This window comes from Pan paniscus, chromosome 3, assembly GCF_029289425.2.
Source record: "Pan paniscus chromosome 3, NHGRI_mPanPan1-v2.0_pri, whole genome shotgun sequence".
Classification (NCBI taxonomy): Eukaryota; Metazoa; Chordata; class Mammalia; order Primates; family Hominidae; genus Pan; species Pan paniscus.
In genome coordinates, this window is record NC_073252.2 from 151,340,965 (window position 1) to 151,361,757 (window position 20,793).

At 44.7% G+C, this 20,793-nt stretch overlaps 1 protein-coding gene across 8 annotated transcripts in view; it reads left to right on the top strand.

Annotated features, from left to right (window-relative positions):
- Positions 1 to 13,184: 13,184 nt before the first annotated feature.
- Positions 13,185 to 20,793, top strand: part of TMEM131L (transmembrane 131 like) — a 170,717-nt gene continuing 163,108 nt past the window's right edge. For 4 of the 8 annotated variants that reach the window (XM_003822591.6, XM_024928630.4, XM_034959296.3 and 1 more), the window contains exons 1-3: positions 13,185 to 13,394; positions 14,080 to 14,150; positions 20,736 to 20,779. In XM_003822591.6, the coding sequence (XP_003822639.4) occupies positions 13,271 to 13,394; positions 14,080 to 14,150; positions 20,736 to 20,779 (239 nt within the window). In that variant the 5' untranslated portion in view covers positions 13,185 to 13,270. Of the gene's footprint in view, positions 13,395 to 13,459; positions 13,986 to 14,079; positions 14,151 to 20,735; positions 20,780 to 20,793 lie in introns of those variants that run through there. The other 4 variants (XM_055111944.2, XM_024928632.4, XM_063603961.1 and 1 more) reach the window with 2 other exon arrangements.

Consider the following 20,793-nt stretch of genomic DNA (forward strand, 5'->3'; position numbering starts at 1 on the left):
CAAATCAGTCCTTACCTAAGGCACTCCTTTTTCAATTGGTGGTCTGTTTTATTTTGTAATTGGAGGAAAAATAAGGAAGCCCTATCTTGGCTTGGGAGCCTGAAATTTCAACATGTGTCTAAATGGAAGAACTGAAATGGGGTCATTTTCACAATATGAGGGCATTAGTTTCATGTTGGCCTGGCATTAAAGTTGACTTGGTGGATGCATTTAGTGGGCCATCACCTGAGCTCTTCTGACAGGCCCATCCAAACTCATAGGGTTTGCTTTCTTCTGGTTCTCACTTTGTTTTTCTTTTCTTTTCTCCCTCCCTCCCTCCCTCCCTTCCTTCCTTCCTTCCTTCGTTTCGCTCTTGTTGCCCAGGCTGGAGTTCAATGGCGCGATCTCAGCTCACTACAACCTCCACCTCCTGGGTTCAAGCGATTCTCCTGCCTCAGCTTCCCAAGTAACTGGGATTACAGGCGCCCGCCACCACGCCCAGCTAACTTTTGTATATTTAGTAGAGACGGGGTTTCACCATGTTGACCTGCCTGGTCTTGAACTTCTGACCTCAGGTGATCCACATGCCTCCGCCTCCCAAAGCGCTGGGATTAGAGTCTTGAGCCACTGCACCCGGCCTGTGTTTCTTAATATAGGAAATAACAACAAAACAACATTGCATAACACTTCCTATGTGCAGGGCACTCTTCTATAGCCTTACATATACTAACTCACTTTTCTGCCACAAACTGTGAGGCAGACTACTTCACAGTTGAGAAATGAAGGCACAGAGAGGTTAAGAAACTTGCTGAAGGCCCCACAGGACACCAGATTCTATCAACTGTAAACTTGGCCAAGTGGCCCTAGACTGGCAGGCTAGGTGTACAACAAAGGAAAGAACAGATCTTCCTTTATCACCCCTTTTTCCTAATATCTGCCTCCCACTGCTGACCTGGTAGCTGTTTATTTGAACTTTAAGTGCCAAACTTAACATGACTGTAATTTGAAAGCACGCAGATTCAGGAAGCTGTGGAGTTGCTTTATTTGGTGGGTTTTGAAGCAGTAAGAAATGATTGATTAAAAAAGTTCAGGCTTCCTGCTGTCAAGCTTACAGGTCAAGACAGAAATTCATTCAGCGTTAGATATGGAAAGGACCTTAGAGGTAACATCATTTTTTGGCTTTATTTTACTAGGCAAGAAAAAAAGTCCATGGGAGGTAAAGTGCCTTGTTCAAGGTTGTGAAGCATATTTTCCAAAATTACAATTAGCTTGTTTAGATGGGTAAGTCAGATAAATGTTGCTGAAGTACTACAATTAAGGTTCTAATTATGGAAATTAAAGTATGATATTAGTTTGGAGAGTTCCTACAGCATCAAAAGTTCATATGACTTAATTCATATATCAAGGTTACCTCACCTAGACAGAAAAGTCCCGTATCCACTACTGAGCATGACATTGTTTCTGGAACTATGAAACATGCAATAGGCTGGGTGCGGTGGCTCACGCCTGTAATCCCAGCACTTTGGGAGGCTGAGGTGGGCAGATCACGAGGTCAGGAGATCGAGACCATCCTGGCTAACACGGTGAAACCCCGCCTCTACTAAAAATACAAAAAATTAGTCAGGTGTGGTGGCAGGCGCCTGTAGTCCCAGCTACTCGGGAGGCTGAGGCAGGAGAACGGCATGAACCCGGGAGGTAGAGCTTGCAGTGAACTGAGATTACACCACTGCACACCAGCCTGGGCAACAGAGCGAGACTCTTAGTCTCAAAAAAAAAGAAAAAGAAACATGCAATAACCAGAAGTTGGTTATGTAGTATTGGTGTCCTCTTAAAAACAGATTTTGTGGTGCCATAATGGCTTTTATTTAGTGTTTTCATTGTGCACATTTCTACTGATCGCTGTTACACCAGTGGTCAGCAACTGACCTCCCACTCGCTCAAGGGTATAAAGGCAGTATTGCCCTGGTGGCTGAAAGCAAAGATTACGCAGCTAGCCTGCCTGGGTCTGAATTTCAGTTCTGCACTTACTGGTTTATGACTTTGGGCAATTATACCTTACCTATGTGTGCTGTGGTCTGAATGTTTGTGTCTTCATAAAATTAATATGTGGAAACCTATTAATAATTCCCAAGGAGATGGAGGTAAGACCTTTGCAAGGTAATTAGGTATAAGAGCATAGTCCTCATGTATGGAATGAGTGCCCTTACGAAAGAGTCCCCAGAGAGCTGCCTTGCCTCTTCTACAATGTGAGGACACAATGAGTAGGCAGCATCTACAAACCAGGAAATGGACCCTCACCAGACACCGAATCTGCCTTGAGCTCAGAGTTCCCAGCCCCCAGTATTGTGAGAAATAAATTTCTGTTGTTTATAAGCTACCCAGTCTGTGGTATTTTGTTATAGCAGCTAGAATGGATGCAGACATTGTATCTCAATTTCCCCAGCTGTAAAATAGGCATAATGATTGCATGGGGTTGTTGGAAGGATGAAATCATTTAATATATGCAAAGCACTTAGGAAAGGGCTGGGCACATCATAAGCACTACACGAAGGCTTCTATCATTATTGCTAAAAGGAGAAGCTGAGTTACTATGAAATCGCTTCAGATTGTTAAATGATGATGGAGCTGAAAAAGTACTAATCATTTCTGCTTCCCAGACTAGGGGGCTAGGCCTTGTTTTATAGCTTAAGAGAGACCTTTAAAAATAGGGTGTTTCCAAGATCATCTACTAAGAAATTGACTCAATTTCCAGAATTAAATGCCAGTATTCTAAAGTATACTTCTATATCTTTTCCAATAACAAGGAAATGAGAAAGAAAACAAGGAAAAGAAACATAAATTCGCCGGGTGCGGTGGCTCACGCCTGTAATCCCAGCACTTTGGGAGGCCGAGGCGGGCGGATCATGAGGTCAGGAGATCGAGACCATCCTGGCTAACACAGTGAAACCCCGTCTCTACTAAAAAGGCAAAAAATTAGCTGGGCGTGGTGGTGGGCAACTGTAGTCCCAGCTACACGGGAGGCTGAGGCAGGAGAATGGCGTGAACCCGGGAGGCGGAGCTTGCAGTGAGCAGAGATCGCGCCACTGCCCTCCAGCCTGGGCGACACAGCGAGGCTCCGTCATAAAAGAAAGAAAGAAAGAAAGAAAGAAACATCAATTCTACTCCCTGGTCTGCATTTCAAATCCACAAGTAGAAGATTTCAATAGTAAGTGCAAACCATTAAGTATGTTAATGCAGTTATTATTTTAGAGATTTACACAGATAACTTTCCCAATAGACTATAAGCTAGTATGTACAAAAGTATGTAGAGGAAAAAGGGGGAAAAAGTATGCAGAGGGACAAGAATTCTATGTTTAAAAGTGTGGAGACTCAAAAGAAAAATGACAGATTTTACTAGATTTTGTACTGCCCTTAATTTATCAACTGGAGATGATATTGGGGGGTGGGGTATTTTTGTTTGTTAGTTTGTTTGTTTTTTGAGACGGAGTCTTGCTCTGTCACCCAGGCTGGAGTGCAGTGGCGTGATCTCGGCTCAATGCAAGCTCCGCCTCCCGGGTTCATGCCATTCTCCTGCCTCAGCCTCCCGAGTAGCTGGGACTACAGGCGCCCGCCACCACAGCCGGCTAAATTTTTGTATTTTTTTTAGTAGAGACAGGGTTTCACCATGTTGGCCAGGATGGTCTCGATCTCTTGACCTCGTGATCCATCCGCCTTGGCCTCCCAAAGTGCTGGGATTACAGGCGTGGGGCACCGCGCCTGGCCTTGCGGCGGGGTATGTTTTATAGCTATATGTCACAATAGTAACTTACTTTTTTGTGTGTGTGTGAGATGGAGTTTCACTCTTGTTGCCCAGGCTGGAGTGCAGTGGCGTGATCTCGGTTGACGGCAACTTCCGCCTCCCAGATTCAAGCAATTCTCCTACCTCAGCCTCCCAAGTAGCTGGGATTACAGGCATGCACCACCACACCCGGTTAATTTTGTATTTTTAGTAGAGACGGGGTTTCTCCATGTTGGCCAGGCTGGATCCCGACCTCAGGTGATCCACCCGCTTCAGCCTCTCAAAGTGCTGAGATTACAGGCGTTAGCCACTGCGCCCGGCCAGTAACTTAATGACTATAGCCGGGCCTTCATAGATTTTTCTACCTATGAGCATCCTAAAATAAGTAGAATTAAAACATTTTAAAAAAGGAAGTTTCAAAGTGTGTTCCTGCTTCTTTGTCTTTAGAGACAGTATGGCACAATGAAGTTGGAGGTCAATTTTAACTCTGGATTGGCTACCTACCCCTCTCAGTCTCAGTTTCTAACATGTAAAATAAGGACAGTAACATGATTCCTATCAGATTTTTGTGGGGTTTACATAAGACATGCATGCAAAGTAAGTGCTGACTGTTCTCCCTTTTCCTTACACATAAGAAATACTTTTTGTTTGTTTGTTTGTTTTGAGACGGGGTCCCACTCTGTTGCCCAAGCTGGAGTGCAGTGGCAGCATTATTGCTCACTGCAGCCTTGACCTCACAGGCTCAAGAGGGGTGAGGGTAGAAGTTTGGATTTCATTCTAATCGTATAGAAAACCACTGGAGGGTTGTATACGTAATCTGAATTGTATTTTTAAAAGATCATTTTGGCACTTATAAAATTGAGATGTAAGGGGCAAGAGTAGAAGCAAGGAGACCACTAAAAGGCAACTATAGGAGTCTATGTGAGAAATGAGTTCTTCTTTTTTTTTTTTTTTGGAGATGGAGTCTTGCTCTGTCACCCTGGCTGGAGTGCAGTGGTGCAATCTTGGCTCACTGCAATTTCTGCCTCCTGGGTTCAAGCGACTCTCCTGCCTCAGCCTCCTGAGTAGCTGGGATTACAGGCATGCACCAGCACGCCTGGTTAATTTTCATATTTTTAGTAGAGGTGGGGGTTTCACCATGTTGGCCAGGCTGGTCTTGAATTCCTGGCCTCAAGTGATCTGCCTGCTTTGGTCTCCCAAAGTGCTGGGATTACAGGCGTGAGCCACCGCGCCCGACCAAGAAATGAGTTCTTAGATCAGGGTAGTGATGAAGAAAAAGGCTAGGTATGGGAAATAGTGTGGGGGAGGGCACCATAGGACTAATTGATAGATTTAAAGGCTGTGAAGGAAAGAGGAATTAAATATGACTCCTTGGCCTTCTTTTTTCTTTTTTTTTTTTTTTGAGATGGAGTCTCGCCCTGTCGCCCAGGCTGGAGTGCAATGGCACGGTCTCAGCTCACTGCAACCTCCGCCTCCTGGGTTCAAGCGATTCTCCTGCCCCAGCCTCCCAAGTAGCTGGGATTCCAGGTGCGTGCCACCACGCCCAGCTAAGTTTTTGTAGCTTTAGTAGAGATGGGGTTTCACCATGTTGGCCAGGCTAGTCTCGAACTCTTGACCTCGTGATCCATCCACCTTGGCCTCCCAAAGTGCTAGGATTACAGGCGTGAGCCACCGCGCCCGGCCTGACTCCTTGGCTTTTTAAAGAAAATGATTGTTAGTTTTTTTAGAGATGGGGGTCTTGCTCTTTGTCCAGGCTGGTCTCAAACTCTTGGGCTTAAGCCATCCTCCTGCCTCAGCCTTCTGAGTAGCTGAGACTACAGACGTGCACCACCATGCCCTGCTGACTCTTTGACTTTTGGCTTGAGCAACTAGGTAGGTAGTGGTGTTGTTGACTTGAAGTTAGAAAGACTGGGGATTTAACAGCTTTGGAAAGGCAGAATCAAGAGTTTTGGACCTGTTAGGGTTTAAGATGCTTATTACTGTTTAGAAGAGATACACTTAAATAGACAAGTTTGGTTAAAAGTATAATAACAGGATGGGAAAATATATTACAAGCACGCACCATAGAATTCAGAGGAAAAAAGCTTATTGGATATTTGTGTGCGGAAATTCAGGTCAGGGCTAAAAGTATAATTTGAGACTGTATTAGTCTGTTTTCATTGCTCAAGTCAATACCTGAGGCTGGGTAATTTATAAAGAAAAAGAGGTTTAATTGACTTAAGGTACTGCAGGCTGTACAGAAAGCATGGCACCAGAATCTGCTTCCAGTGAAGGCCTCAGGAAGCTTCCAATCATGGCAGAAGGCAAAGGGGAAGCAGGCATGTCACATGGGGAGAGCAGGAGCAAGAGAGAGAGGGAGGAAGTGCCAGGCTCTTTTAAACAACCGTGTGAACTAACAGAGATGGGGAGGGCACCAAGCTATTCATGAGGAATCTACCCCCATGACCCAAACACCTCTTACCATCTTCATCCCACCTCTAACGATGGGGATCACATTTCAACATGAGATTTGGAGAGGACAAATATCCAAACCATATCAGGGATAGTATTTAAAGACATAGGGCTAGCTGAGTGAATCCAGAGAAAGAATAAAGAGTGTCAAGGACCAAGACCTGAGGTACTCTTACTTTTAGAGATTGGCCATAGGAGGAAAAGGCAAGAAAGCAGACTGAGGAGGTAGGGGGAAATGATCACAGATGTTATCCAGAGCTATAGGTGGCACATGCCAGGAGTGCCGTTGGCATACACTTAAGGTGACGGTCCTGGTAATAGCAGATTGTCCTTGGAAGAATAAACTAATTTACTAACTAATAAGCAAGGCTGGGTGTGGTGGCTCATGGCTATAATCCCAGCACTTTGGGAGGCCGAGGCAGGTGGATCGCCTGAGGTCAGGAGGAGACCAGCCTGGCCAACGTGGTGAAACTCCGTCTCTACTAAAAATGCAAAAATTAGCCAGGCATGGTGGTGGGCGCCTGTAATCCCAGCTACTTGGGAGGCTGAGGTAGGAGAATCGCTTGAACCCGGGAGACGGAGGTTGCAGTGAGCCGAGATCACACCATTGCACTCCAGCCTGGGTGACAGAGCAAGACTCTGTCTCAAAAAAAAAAAAAAAAAGCACTGTTTCTCTGCAGATATCTAATCGGTACTTTTAGTACTTTGATTTATTTTGCTAATTTAATTGACATAAAATGTTTGTTTTTACTTGCAGTTGTAAAATAAACTAAGCACTAGTTTGCTATTTGTCTCATATGCACATTCTGTTAACATCATTGAGACTGGTTTTTGTTAATGATCATTGTTTACATTCATTTTTGTTTTGATTGACCTTTTTTTTTCTGTCACTTGGGAATATTTCTGGCTGAAAGTAACAGAAAACTTGACCATAGAAAGGGTTACTTTTGCTTATAAACCAAGATGACTAAAAGCAGTCTACAATTCCATAATTCCACCAAGGATCCACATGTTTCCTGCCTTTCCAATCTACCATCCTCAGCATGTAACTTTCTTCATCAGGCTTGCCTGATGGCTGACAAACCTCTGGGCATCGCATCTGTGTTCCAGCAGGAAGAAGGACACGGAGCAAAAGGCTTGTGTTAGTCTATTCCTTTTCATCAGGAAAACAACAGCTTTCCTTGAATCCAACCTAGTAGCAGTCTACTTATATTTCATTGACCAGAACTAGGCCACATAGCCATGCCAAGGTGCAAGGGAGGCTGGGAAGGTGACTGTTTTCTTCTCATTCATCTATCATTCATTCAATAATATTTAAATATTTAGCAGGACCACACCCAAGGCATCATATATAAACCACATTCTAGCTTTCTTAAAACATTTTTTCTTAGGGCTCTGTTCTGTTCCATTGGTCTATATCTCTGTTTTGGTACCAGTACCATCTCAGAAATAATACCACACATCGACAACCATATGATCTTTAACAAACCTGACAAAAACAAGAAATGGGGAAAGGATCCCCTATTTAATGGTGCTGGGAAAACTGGCTAGCCATATGTAGAAAGCTGAAACTGGATCCCTTCCTTACATCTTATACAAAAATCAATTCAAGATGGATTAAAGACTTAAATGTTAGACCTAAAACCATAAAAACCCTAGAAGAAAACCTAGGCAATACCATTCAGGACATAGGCATGGGCAAGGGCTTCATGACTAAAACACCAAAAGCAATGGCAACAAAAGCCAAAATTGACAAAGGGGATCTAATTAAACTAAAGAGCTTCTGCACAGCAAAAGAAACTACCATCAGAGTGAACAGGCAACCTACAGAATGGGAGAAAATTTTTACAATCAACCCATCTGACAAAGGGCTAATATCCAGAATCTACAAAGAACTTAAACAAATTTACAAGAAAAAATCAAACAACCCCATCAAAAAGTGGGCGAAGGATATGAACAGACACTTCTCAAAAGAAGACATTTATGCAGCCAACAGACACATGAAAAAATGCTCATCATCACTGGCCATCAGAGAAATGCAAATCAAAACCACAATGAGATACCATCTCACACCAGTTAGAATGGCAATCATTAAAAAGTCAGGAAACAACAGGTGCTGGAGAAGATGTGGAGAAATAGGAACACTTTTACACTGTTGGTGGGACTGTAAACTACTTCAACCATTGTGGAAGACAGTGTGGCAATTCCTCAAGGATCTAGAACTAGAAATACCATTTGACCCAGCCATCCCATTACTGGGTATATACCCAAAGGATTATAAATCATGCTGGTATAAAGACACATGCACACGTATGTTTATTGCAGCACTATTCACAATAGCAAAGACTGGGAACCAACCCAAATGTCCATCAATGATAGACTGGATCAAGAAAATGTGGTACATATACACCATGGAATACTATGCAGCCATAAAAAAGGATGAGTTCATGTCCTTTGTAAGGACATGGATGAAGCTGGAAACCATCATTCTGAGTAAACTATCACAAGGACAGAAAACCAAACACTGCATGTTCTCACTCATAGGTGGGAAATGAACAATGAGAACACTTGGACACAGTGTGGGGAACATCACACACCGGGGCCTGTCGCGGGGTGGGGGGAGGGGGGAGGGATAGCATTAGGAGATATACCTAACGTAAATGACAAGTTAACAGGTGCAGCACACCAACATGGCACATGTATACATATGTAACTAACCTGCACGTTGTGCACATGTACCCTAGAACTTAAAGTATAATAAAGTAAAAATAAAAAAATTTTTTGTCTTTCATTTTCAAACTTTAAACTTTTTCAGACTTTCAAACTTTTCACAAAGTTATTTAAAGTTCTAATTTAATCAATTTATTTTTAAATTACAGTAAAACTTACTCTTTATTTTACAGTTTTATGAATATTTTTTAAAATAGAGAATAAACTGTGAATACTGCTGCTACTCACCCAAAATTACATTACAGTCCCATAACAGAAAAGGTCAGTTGTTTAACACAACAGAGTTTGAGAAAGGAGAGAATCCCTATCCTTATCCAATGCATTTAACTGAGGCATTATAAGATGAGATGGAATAAAGTTATAGTAAGAAGGGTCCTCTAGAGGTTGGGTGTGGTGGTTCACACTTGTAATCCCATCACTTCGGGAGGCCGAGGCAGGAGGATTGCTTAAACCTAAGAATTCAAGACCAGATCCTATGTCAAAAAGAAAAGAAAAATAAATAAGTAAATAAATAAATAAATAAAAGCCAGTAGAGATTTAGCCATTCATAGGTCTTTTTTCTTTTAAAACAAAACCATTTTATCTTATATGAATCTAACTTAACATTGATATACTCCACTAAGACATCACCTTAATGCCTCTTCCACACTTTAGTTGTGCGTATATAATTTTCTTTTCTTTTTTTTTTTTTTTTGGAGACAGGGTCTCACTCAGTCACCTAGGCTGGAGTGCAGTGGTGCAATCTTGGCTCACTGAAGCCTTGAACTCCTAGGCTCAAGCAATCCTCCCACCTCAGCCTCCTGAGTAGCTGGGAATACAGACTACAGGTGTGTGCCACCATGCTCGGCTCTTTAAAAAAATTTTTGGGCCAGGTGCGGTGGCTCACGCCTGTAATCCCAGCACTTTAGGAGGCTGAAGTGGGTGGATCACGAGGTCAGGAGTTCAAGACCAGTCTGACCAACATGGTGAAACCCCGTCTCTACTAAAAATACACACACACACACAAAAAGCCAGGCATGATGGTGGGCGCCTGTAATCCCAGCTACTCAGGAGGCTGAGGCAGGAGAAATGCATGAACCCAGGAAGCAGAGGTTGCAGTGAGCTGTGATCACGCCACTGCACTTGAGCCTGGGTGACAGAGTGAGGCTCCATCTCAAACAAACAAACAAATAAACAAAAATTTATAAAGACAAAGTCTCACTATGTTGCCCAGGCTGGTCTTGAACTCCTGGGCTCAAGCAATCCTCCTACCTTGGCCTCCCAAAATATTGGAATTACAGGCATGAGCCACCTTGCCTGGCCTGTAATTTTCATATTGAGTTATTTTGTGTTTACATTAATTTTTTTTCAGTTAACATTATTTCATATATACTTCTCCATAACTCTGCCACTAAAAGCAGCTCTGGCTGGACAGGGTGGCTTGCACTTGTAATTCCAGCACTTTGGGAGGCCGAGGTGGGTATATTGTTTGAGCCCAGGAGTTCAAGACCAGCCTGGGCAACATGGTGAAACCATGTCTCTACAAAAATACAAAAATCAGCCATGTGTGGTGGCCTGCCTCTGTGGTCCCAGCTGCTTGGGAGGCTGAGGCAGGAGTATTGTTTGAGCCAAGGAGGCAGAAGTTGCTGTGAGCCAAGATTGGGCCACTGCCTTTCAGACTGGGTGAAAGAGTGAGATCAGAGTAGTAATGAAGAAAAAGGCTAGGTATGGGAAATAGTACGGAGTAGGGCACCATAGGACTAATTCATAGATTTAAAGGGTGTAAAGGAAAGATGAATTAAATATGACTCCTTGGCTTTTTAGAGAAAATTATTATTAGTTTTTAGATCTAGGTATTTCCCATACCTAGCCTTTTTCTTCATCACTACCCTTGTCTCAAAACAATTTATAAATAAAAATTTTTAAAGGAGTTCTATAACTTGGATTTTAAAATTCTCTATGGGCTTTGGTTTCTTCTGTAAAATGAGGCAGTTGGGCTATTAAATGATTTCTAAAAAATTTCCAGCTCTAATATTCTGTGACAATATCTAGGATTGACAAGGGGAATAATGGAAATATAGCACAAATGACACAGGAGTCTTCTTTGAAGAACAAGGTTACTCCAAAACATGGATGCTGCTTAATGGGCCATAACTTTCCTGTTGTCCATGAGTCAGCATGAAAAATAACTCCAGAGGAGGCTAAGTAGGTCAGATTTATCTAAGAAGACAGCTGTGTAATCCCGTATCCCTCTCCAACCCCATGGCACAGCAGATACATGCTTTTGGCTCTGTGAACAACAGTCAAATAGCATTACCCATTTTGTAAAGTCCACAAGACCACAACTTGAAAAATCAAGCTGGCCTTACAAAGTCTAGAAAAAGCTATAGCAGTATTTACATATGGTCCATAGCAATGTTACTCTATCTTTTAAGTCATTTCCATTGATGCTGTGATACTCATTAATGTGGGAAAGACTTTATTAGTAAAAGAATAAAGTAATTTAAATGTTAGCAAAAAAGTTTTGTATCACAACTTTGAATCTGTTTAACAAAACCGGTTAGGCTGTTAATGTTTGCTTGCTTTCCTTTATACGTATTATACTCATATGAGGACTTAAAATTACATTCTGTAAATAAATAGGCCCATGAGAGAACTTTCATTTAGAAGCAAACTTTGAAGGTGTAGTTACTGCTTAAGTGGGCTGTGCAAATATTCCTGTCACTGGAGGTCCCTTTAACTCAGTGGGGGACCTTCAGAATCCAAGGGGCAAATAGAAACTTGGAGAAGTGAAGAGAAAAAAAGGGCACATTGAGATGGCACTGGAGATCCTTGCTAAATAAAGGAAGATGTTGGCAAGGAATACAGAAAAAAGTATGAAACAGAGACTACTGGAGGTATTCAAGTTGGAAAATGCAAAGTGTCCCTTTTTTTTCTCACATCAACAACTTACGTTTATGCTAATCTACTTAAATGTTAAGTCTGGCCAAGCAATTAGACTATTTAACCTTGTTTGGAGTTAAATGCAGACAGTGTGAGACTGTGTTCACAGTACTGTATTACGTCTTTAGGAGAGAGGATCTAGATTTCATTTTGTCCTTCTCAGGATTGTGTCTGCTATGCAAGCACTGGTTTTCTATAGTCTGGCTTGTAAGGCACAAGGAGCAATTAAACAGAGGATTAAGGTAAACAGGGTGTCCCATCACTTCCCCTCTTCATACTATATTGTTCATATTCTCTGAATTTCATACAAGCTACAGTGGAAGCAGTAAGTTAACTTTAAAAAATCATAAGATTGCCCATACTTCTAGGTTATGCAAATTGATTTCTGAATAAGCCCTTGTTTGCGACATCGCTGGTAAAGGCAGGATGTTAACTTAAAGAGATGCCAGATTTTGGACTTGTTAGTTATAGGCATCAAAACCTGGAACTAGGAAATGTATTTCCACGTATTACTTCCATTATCCTACTAATGTTAGAAACAGGCAACTAACCACATCCTCGACCCCAACCATATTTCAGGAGAGGCTGGCTGAATTTTGCAATATGATTCCAAAAGGGAGTATTTGCAGGGTCTTTGAAGCTATAAATCCCCTAGGAAGAGTCTTCCCCACCTGTCAGGACCTGGACAGTGTCCACAGAGGGTGCCGGGCGCACTACCGCCACGCGGCGCTGAGGTCTGCCTCTTGGGTTTTGGGAGAGCTCTTTTTATTCTAAATTACAGACTTTGCAGCCACCGGATATCCTCGCTGCATAACTGGCAGTGGCCATGTGGCTGCACTCGCGTTTCCTGACAACCACTGCATTATTTCCACTAATATCCTGTGTCCAAGGCCTCTCGCTTGGCGACTCCTCGTTCCCACCTCCACCGCCACCTCTTCCCTCGAGGGTAATCTCTCGACCGTGGCCCAAGCGCCTCGACAAAGCGGCAACCACCCAAAAGTTCATGAAAATGCACTTGGCAAAAGTGGGCCGCTAGTCCCCGCGGACAGCTCTAAGCGACCCCGTCCCAGCCGAGGAAAGCGCCCGGGCCCCGCAGAGTGCGCGCTGCGGGGCGGGCCCGCGGCCATGTGCTCCGCGCCGGGGCGGGGCACCCGCGGGTTCGCATTGTCCACTTTCCCCCGCACCCCGCCGCGTTCCGTCCCTCCCTATCTGCGGCGCACACGCGCTCAGAGCAAGCGGCGCGCCCGGGTCTGGAGCTGCAGCAGCTGCGGCAGCGGCGGGGGTGGTGCGGCGCGGGGCGGGGCGGGGCGGGGCGGCGCGGCACGGGGGCGGGCCCGGGGCGAGGCAGCTGGGGCGCCAGCGAGCTAGTGGCGAGCGCGGCGAGCAACGGAGAGGAGCGCGAGCAGCAGCATGGCGGGGCTCCGACGCCCGCAGCCCGGCTGCTACTGCCGCACCGCCGCGGCCGTGAACCTCCTGCTGGGCGTCTTTCAGGTCCTGCTGCCCTGCTGTCGCCCGGGAGGGGCTCAGGGACAAGGTCAGCCTTGCGCCGCTGGGCTCGCTCTGCCTCTCCACCCCGCCCCCGCTCTTTCTTTTAGGGAACTGCTGAAATCTATAAGAGGGCGAGGGGAGGAAAGGGAAAGGGGCAGGAGGAGGAAGGAAAGCTGTTGCAATTCTCCGCTGATAACATTTTCTGACCACAGCGTCCCGTCCCGCGCCCCTCTGCCCCGTACAGCTGGAGAGCGGAGCAGTCGCGGGGCTTGGGGACCGCTAGCCGCTCGCGCCCTGGAGCCTTTGTGCGCGGGCCCCTGCGCCCCGGGCGCAGCCCCCGCTTTGTGTGGCGCGCGCGGGTGCCCCGCAGCGGCCCGGCTTCCTGCAGCTTTGTTCCCCCGAGCCTGGCCGCCCAGGGTCCACACTCCAGATGCTCGGGCTGCGGAGCCCGGAGTGCCTCGTGGGGTGTCTTCACTCCCACTTCGTCCCCCCACCCCCAGCACGAGCACCCCGAGCCTGCACGCTGTCGCCTTCGCGTCCGAGGGGCCGCCGGCTCACACCCCACCCATTGTATTTTTATCCTTGGCTCGCCCCTGGGATGGCCTCTGTTCCCAGGAGGAAAAAGAGACATGTTTTGGTGAGGCGGGGGGCACGGAGGGACGATAGGGGAAACAGGAAGCGTTTCTTTAGCGTGCATTAAAAACGTGGTGTATTTTTTGGTGTTCCTGCAGCGATTGAGCCGTTGCCGAACGTGGTGGAGCTGTGGCAGGCAGAAGAAGGGGAACTCCTGCTGCCCACTCAGGTGAGGACGACCAGGTGACAGGGCGGCTGTGGGTGTAGAGGGAGGAGAGGCGGGGAGGCCCCCGGTCCTCCCCACCCCCTGTCCAAGCGGCACAGGCGTTCGGGCCACTTTGCAAGGCAAATAAACGTTAGGGGCCGAGCCTGAACACCTGGCAACGGTGGCCTTCCCGGCTCCTCCCACGCCATGTGACAGGGCCTGAGGCAGGCCGGCCCCAAGTTCAGAAGGTGGGAACCCAGGCCACCTCAGCAGGGAAGCGGCCAGCGGTCTGTTCGGCCGTGGGTGTCCTGGGTGCACACTGTTCCCTAAGTGAGCTGGTGCTGTGTGGATGGCAAGTGGCTAAGAGGTTGAGGACAACAGGAGTATTGATTTCATAAATGTTAGAGTGGTATTTGCCATTAGCGTTAAGTAGCTTTGGGATGGAGATGTGACTCTCAAGGATTGTCATCTTGGATTTTCTCCAAGTGCCCTTAATTCCTGTTAAAATACACCCACTTAAGAACTTGAATTTCTGGTTTTTTTCTCTGTATGATGATATGATGATTGCGTGTAGAAAAATAATTACTGACGTTTTATTGGGAATTTGTAGCATCATAGAGGGTTTATTGCTGCAACAGATACAGTACTGTAAAGCTTTTAACTTTTACAAGAAATTCCCATTGACTGTGAAGTGTGCACATTTAAATATAATATTGTTGACTGCCTTTCACCAGTAACGGTTGTGATCCAAAATGCATTTTTTGGGTGGGAGTGGCTTGAATTATAAGGAAATATTTAGCTTGTGTGCAGTACTTTTTAAGATGTTCATTACTTCCCACGTTGGTGGCAGCACTTAATTCTGTGTTGTGTCTTGCGGCTGTTTAGAAAAACAGGATGTCTAGCTATAACTTTACCGGAGAGGCTGTCCAGTTTTACATTTCAGTTTTCTCCCTCCTATGTGAAACATTCAGAGTGCTGGTTTTGAGATATTTAGAATATTCATTTTGATCAGGGCTAATGAATAACAGCTTCAAGGCAGAGAGGTGATTTTAGAGGAGAATTTTCCTGGACCCTCCTTGAAGGCCAGCAGCCTGAATGAGACAGGTCTTTTGAGAAAGGGCCCCATCAGGATGAGGAGCAGATAGTTTTTCCTTCTCCTAAAAATTTATTCCCAAATGGATTTTTTCCCCGATTTTAAATAATATACATATGTGTTTTTGAAGGTTTGGAAGATACAGAAATATAAAAAGAACAAAATAGAAATCCGTCGTATTCCTACTGCAAGAACGACATTTAACGCGATGTATTTATTTTTAAAAAATTATGTTTTTGTATATCAGAGTTGTTCAACAGTGGCACTGGTAACATTTTGGGCTAGAGAGTTCTTTGTTGTGGGGGCTGTCCTGTGCACTGTGAGATGTTGAGCAGTTAGCATCCCTTGCCTCTACCCACTAGATGCCAGTGGCACTCACTGCTGCTTCCCCCTCTCCCCCACCCCCTCCTGATTTTGACAACTAAAAATGTTTCCAGACATTGCTAGATGTCCCTGGGGAGCAAAACTGCCCTGGTTGAGAAGCACTGGTGTATATCTCTGTATATGTATTTGCATTTTTGCTCAATTATAGTTTCTATCTCTTACTGGCTAGTGTTGGAAGCCAACCCAGACTAAAAGGAAAGTAAATTATAGGTGATTGAGTCTAGTATTATATACTCTCATTTGTTAGAGCGTTAGTTGAAGATTTAGTAGGTGTGTTCAGAGATGGAAATGTCAAGGCCTAAATGATTATTTGATTTATGGGCTCAAAAGTTATTTTATACAATTCTTAATTTCTGGTTTATTTGTATAATACAATTTGTTTTGATAATAGATGTCAGAATTCAGAAGCTGTCTGGGATATTCAGTATAGAGGGATTTATAGCTAAGCTATTTTAATCAAAGCTATAATGAAAGTGAAACTGGTTTTCAAAATAATTTTCTAAATACTTCATCCATATCTCTACGTATACCTTTTAGAAACTATCTTGCCCTGCTTATACCTGGGCCAAGGGTAAGGGAGACACACACACACACACACACACACACACACACACACGTGTGTATGTGTGTATATATATATCTCATAAGCTACAGAGAGTTTTGAAGAAAGTTATTTTAAATGAATTATTTTCAAAGTATTTTGAATTTTTTCAGCAAAAATTCCCTCATATGTGTCAAACGGAGTCTGTTGAAAAGAGAATATTTATAGGTGTTAATTTAAATTTGAGGGTTTTCTGCTTAATTAACCAGTACATTGGGTTTCTTTCATGCAGGAAGACTGAAAGATGGCTTCAGAGGCTAAGATTTGTCAGTAGTAGATGAAATAGGAACTTTAGAGGATGTGGCATTAAATAAAATACTGGCCAGGCTGGTGGCTCACGTCTGTAATCCCAGCACTTTGGAAGGCTGAGAGGGGTGGATCACCTGAGGTCAGGAGTTTGAGACCAGTCTGACCAACATGGAGAAACCCTGTCTCTACTAAAAATGCAAAATTAGCTGGGCGTGGTGGTGCAGGCCTGTAATCCCAGCTGCTCGGGAGGCTGAGGCAGGAGAATTGCTTGAACCTGGGAGGCGGAGGTTGCAGTGAGCTGAGATCGCGCCGAAGCACTCCAGCCTGGGCAACAAGAGCGAAACTTTGTCTCAAAAAACAAACAAACAAAAAAACCAGTAACATATTTGCCAACACTGTTTGTATAGTTATTTGTTTTGGAGATGTCTCCTGTTGATTAAGTCTTTTTTTTTTTTTTTTAATGACAGGTCTCTAAGTGATCAAGACTAACTTACTATTAGTAAAACCATATGTGACAACTAAATTGTTGTAAACTGTCAGAACCTCCGGCCAGGTGTCCTGGGTTTGAATCTCAGCCCTATCCCTTTTTAGCTCCATAAATTCACCTGTTTGTCCTGTTTTCTCATCTGCAAAGTCTGGGGAATTATGGTGCTGGTTTCAGAAGACTTTGAGAAGATTAAGTGCCTGGAACTTAGTGAGCACCTACTGTAGCTTACCTAATATTTTAGTGGTCCCTGAGCTGACTGGTAGACTTGGGCATTGGAGAGCATGAACGGCTTTCTTGTTTTGAAAGGTCTGAATAGTACAGATAACTCAGCACTATTGTGTGCTCTATGATTGTAAAGTTGTACTAGTCATATCTTTTTGTTATATACTCTCATGTCATAAAATCATTTGGTGTAGGAATATACAAACTGTATATCCATGGTGATCATGAGAGGAAGGAGGAAAAATATATATGATTTTATTCTTACATTTACAGAAATTTTCCTCTGCTCTGACTGTACTTGAACACACTGAATGCAAAGTGGTGATGGTGTGGAAACCAAACAGGTGTTTCATTAGCTTATTTTCAAGAAGTAATTGGGTGTGTGCAGGATACGGCTTTGTGTACCTTCTTACTTTGCCTTCAAAGTCAGAAACTGCGATTCCATGTGATCCACGCATAGGTGATGTCCACCTGACCTGCTCTGTCCTGCAGGGCCTTCCGTGTCAGTCCTCTGGTACGCCCACTCCAGCCCGACCCTTGGCCAAGCATGTCCAACACGTATCTGTTGAATTAATGAATGCAACAGCCCCGCTGGTCATTCAGGACCTGTCCTTCCTGACTCCTGCCCTGCAGTGGCATTGTCATCGTTTCTCCCTCTTTGAGTTTCTTGTAGTGTCTTCGGTTTTTTTTGTTTGTTTTGTTTTTTTTTTTTTTTTGAGACTGAGTGTTGCTCTTGTCACCTAGGCTGGAGTGCAATGATGTAATTTCGGCTCACTGCAACCTCCGCCTCCTGGGTTCCAGTGCTTCTCCTGCCTGAGCCTCCTGAGTAGCTGGGATTACAGGCATGCGCCACCATGCCCGGCTAATTTTTGTGTTTTTAGTAGAGACTGGGTTTCACTATGTTGGTCAGGCTGATCTTGAACTCCTGACCTTGTGATCTGCCTGCCTCAGCCTCCCAAAGTGCTGAGATTACAGGTGTGAGTCACCGTGCCCGGCCCATGTCTTCGTTTTTCTCCTTTGTCTTGTGCATGTCTTGTTGCCTTAACTGGGTTCTCCTTTGAGGGGCTGGGCTGCTAAGGGTTGGTGCCCTGCTGTGGCCACAGTGTCCTGCATACAGTAGACATTCAGTACTGCCCATGAAGTCGTCCTAGTGCGGGAGAGGCAGTTGTCAGTGTCTTGCCGAGTTCCCCTATTTATGAGGTTGGCTAAGTCTGCAGGTAACAGGTGGAATGCCTTAAATGGTTATTTCCTAGTATTGTTTGACAATCACATTTTTAAAAATCAGTTCTAGCTGCAAGAAGGGCAGTCTAGAATCTGTTCTTTCAATCCATCCAGACTTCTTTGAGAAGAGAAGGCTCACTCCTCATGCCCCTTGGTTAGCAGGTTTGGGAACCAGGGACAGGTGCTGAGTAGGAGCAGCCGTTACCTGATACAGAATCATGTTGGTGCTAGGCAGGGCTGGGCAGGCTCAGTGCTCCACTGCCCTTACTTGTTCATTTAGCAAAGATGGACCTTTGGGGCGGGCCCAGTTAGGTCTCCAGAGATACAGTGATGAATAAGAAAGAATCTGCCTTTAAAAATATCAAGTTTATTTTCCCGCATCTTAAGTCAGAGGGTGTAGATAACGGAAATTGGTAGAAAGTGAAACAGGAAATGATACACAGAGTTTTTGTTATCACAGGTACTGTGTTATGTAATAGCATCTTGCTCCAGTGAATCATTGACCAGTATTTGGTAATCTTTTTGTCATAGAGATTTATTTTTGGTTTAATCAACTTCCATCAACATTAAAAAAAAAAAACTAACATGAGTTGGGCACTTCTGGCATCATTTAAATGCTTTATGAGTATTAACTCATTAACACACTAAACACTATGAAGTTTACAGATGATGAAATTGAGGCACAGAACAGCGAAATTACTTGGCTTAAGGTAATAAGAAAGTGACAGTCCTAGGAGAGTAAGTGTTTAACTATAGAGCCCAAGTTTTTAGCCATTACGTATGTTGTGTGAGTTTCAGTACAGTTTGACCAGAAAAGCACTATTATGGTGGTAAAGTTTCTGTGTCTGAGGGGAAAGCATGTCATGTTCTATTTTGATTTAGAAAAAGTTGCTTAGTGAAGTTCCCATAATAGTCATATCCACATGTAGTTAAGAAACAGCTGGCTTGTACTCAGCTCTGCAGATGTTTTATTGAGCACTTACTGCAGGCCAAGCAGTGCTTTAGGTGTCAGGGATGTTACAGTAGACAAAAAAAAAAAAAAAACAAAAAAAAAACACCTGCCCTTGTGATGCTTGCAGTCTAAATGGAAGCAGAGAGATAGACAGTAAACAAGACAGAGAATAAATTTAAAGTAATTTAGTCTGTTCGAAGGGCATACATGTTGTGTGGTGGCAATGTGGGGTGGTGATGTGAGTTGCGGTTTTAAGAGGTCAAAGTGTACCACTCTGAAAGGGCAATATTTGAGCCAATCTTTGAAAGTGGTGAGAGAGAACAGCCAGTGCAAAGGCCCTGAGGCACTTCCCAAGAGGCAGTGGGGGAATTACATGCTTTTGTCCCTGCCCTTTGTGGTTGGCAAGATCAGACTGGTAATACCCTGGGACCACAGTCAAGTGCTGAAATATAGGAACTGAGAGAAGAGGCACCCTGCTTTGGAGAGGTCAGCTAAGGCTTAGGGACAAGGGAGGCCTTAGAGATCTGCAGCAGCAAGTGTGTGCCTGGGGCCTAGCCCAGAGCCTCGCCTGGTAGACAGTTAAGTTCAGCGTTTTCCCTCGGACATTTTAAATTGGAGCCCAGGTGCTTGCCGCAATGTGGTTGTAGGGGTAGGGCTGGGTGTGTCAGGGCCTGTGTGGGACAGTGCTGTATGCTGTTAAAGAGCTTGGTGTGCATCTGACCAGTTGGAGGGAGCCATAGTAGGTTCTTGAGCAGGGACTGAAGTGATGACATTGAGTGCTGGGTCCTTACTGTGTGATAAGGGTGATAAGGAGTGAATGATATGAGGAGACTGGTCTTTGCTGCACAGAGTGCGATGGTGCACCGGATGGTTGCAGGCAGCAGTCTGCAGGCAGAGAAGAAAGCTGCGTTTGTCTTCTAATACAGCCGGAGCTACTAATGGTGTGGGCTGCTGTGTTGGAAGAAAGGACAGGTAGGAACTGGGTCTCCCGTGAGTGGGTAGGTCTTTCTGGTAGGAGGTGAAGGGAGGAGAGCAGTGCAAGATGACTATAAGATTTGCCCAGAGGTGGCCGGGCACAGTGGCTCACGCCTGTAATCCTGGCACTTTGGGAGGCCGAGGCGGGTGGATCACAAGGTCAGGAGTTTGAGACCAGCCTGGCCAACACAGTGAAACCCTGTTTCTACTAAAAATACAAAAATTAGCCAGGTGTGGTGGCATGTGCCTATAGTCCCAGCTACTTGGGAGGCTGAGGCAGGAGAATTGCTTGAACCCAGGAGGCGGAGGTTGCAGTGAGCCGAGACCGTGCCATTGTACTCCAGCCTGGGTGACAGAGCGAGACTCTGTCTCAAAAACAAATGAACAAACAGAAACAACGGTTAACACATGTTCTTTTTCAATAGGGTGATTCTGAAGAGGGTCTGGAGGAGCCTTCTCAAGAACAGAGGTAAGGAAAAAATG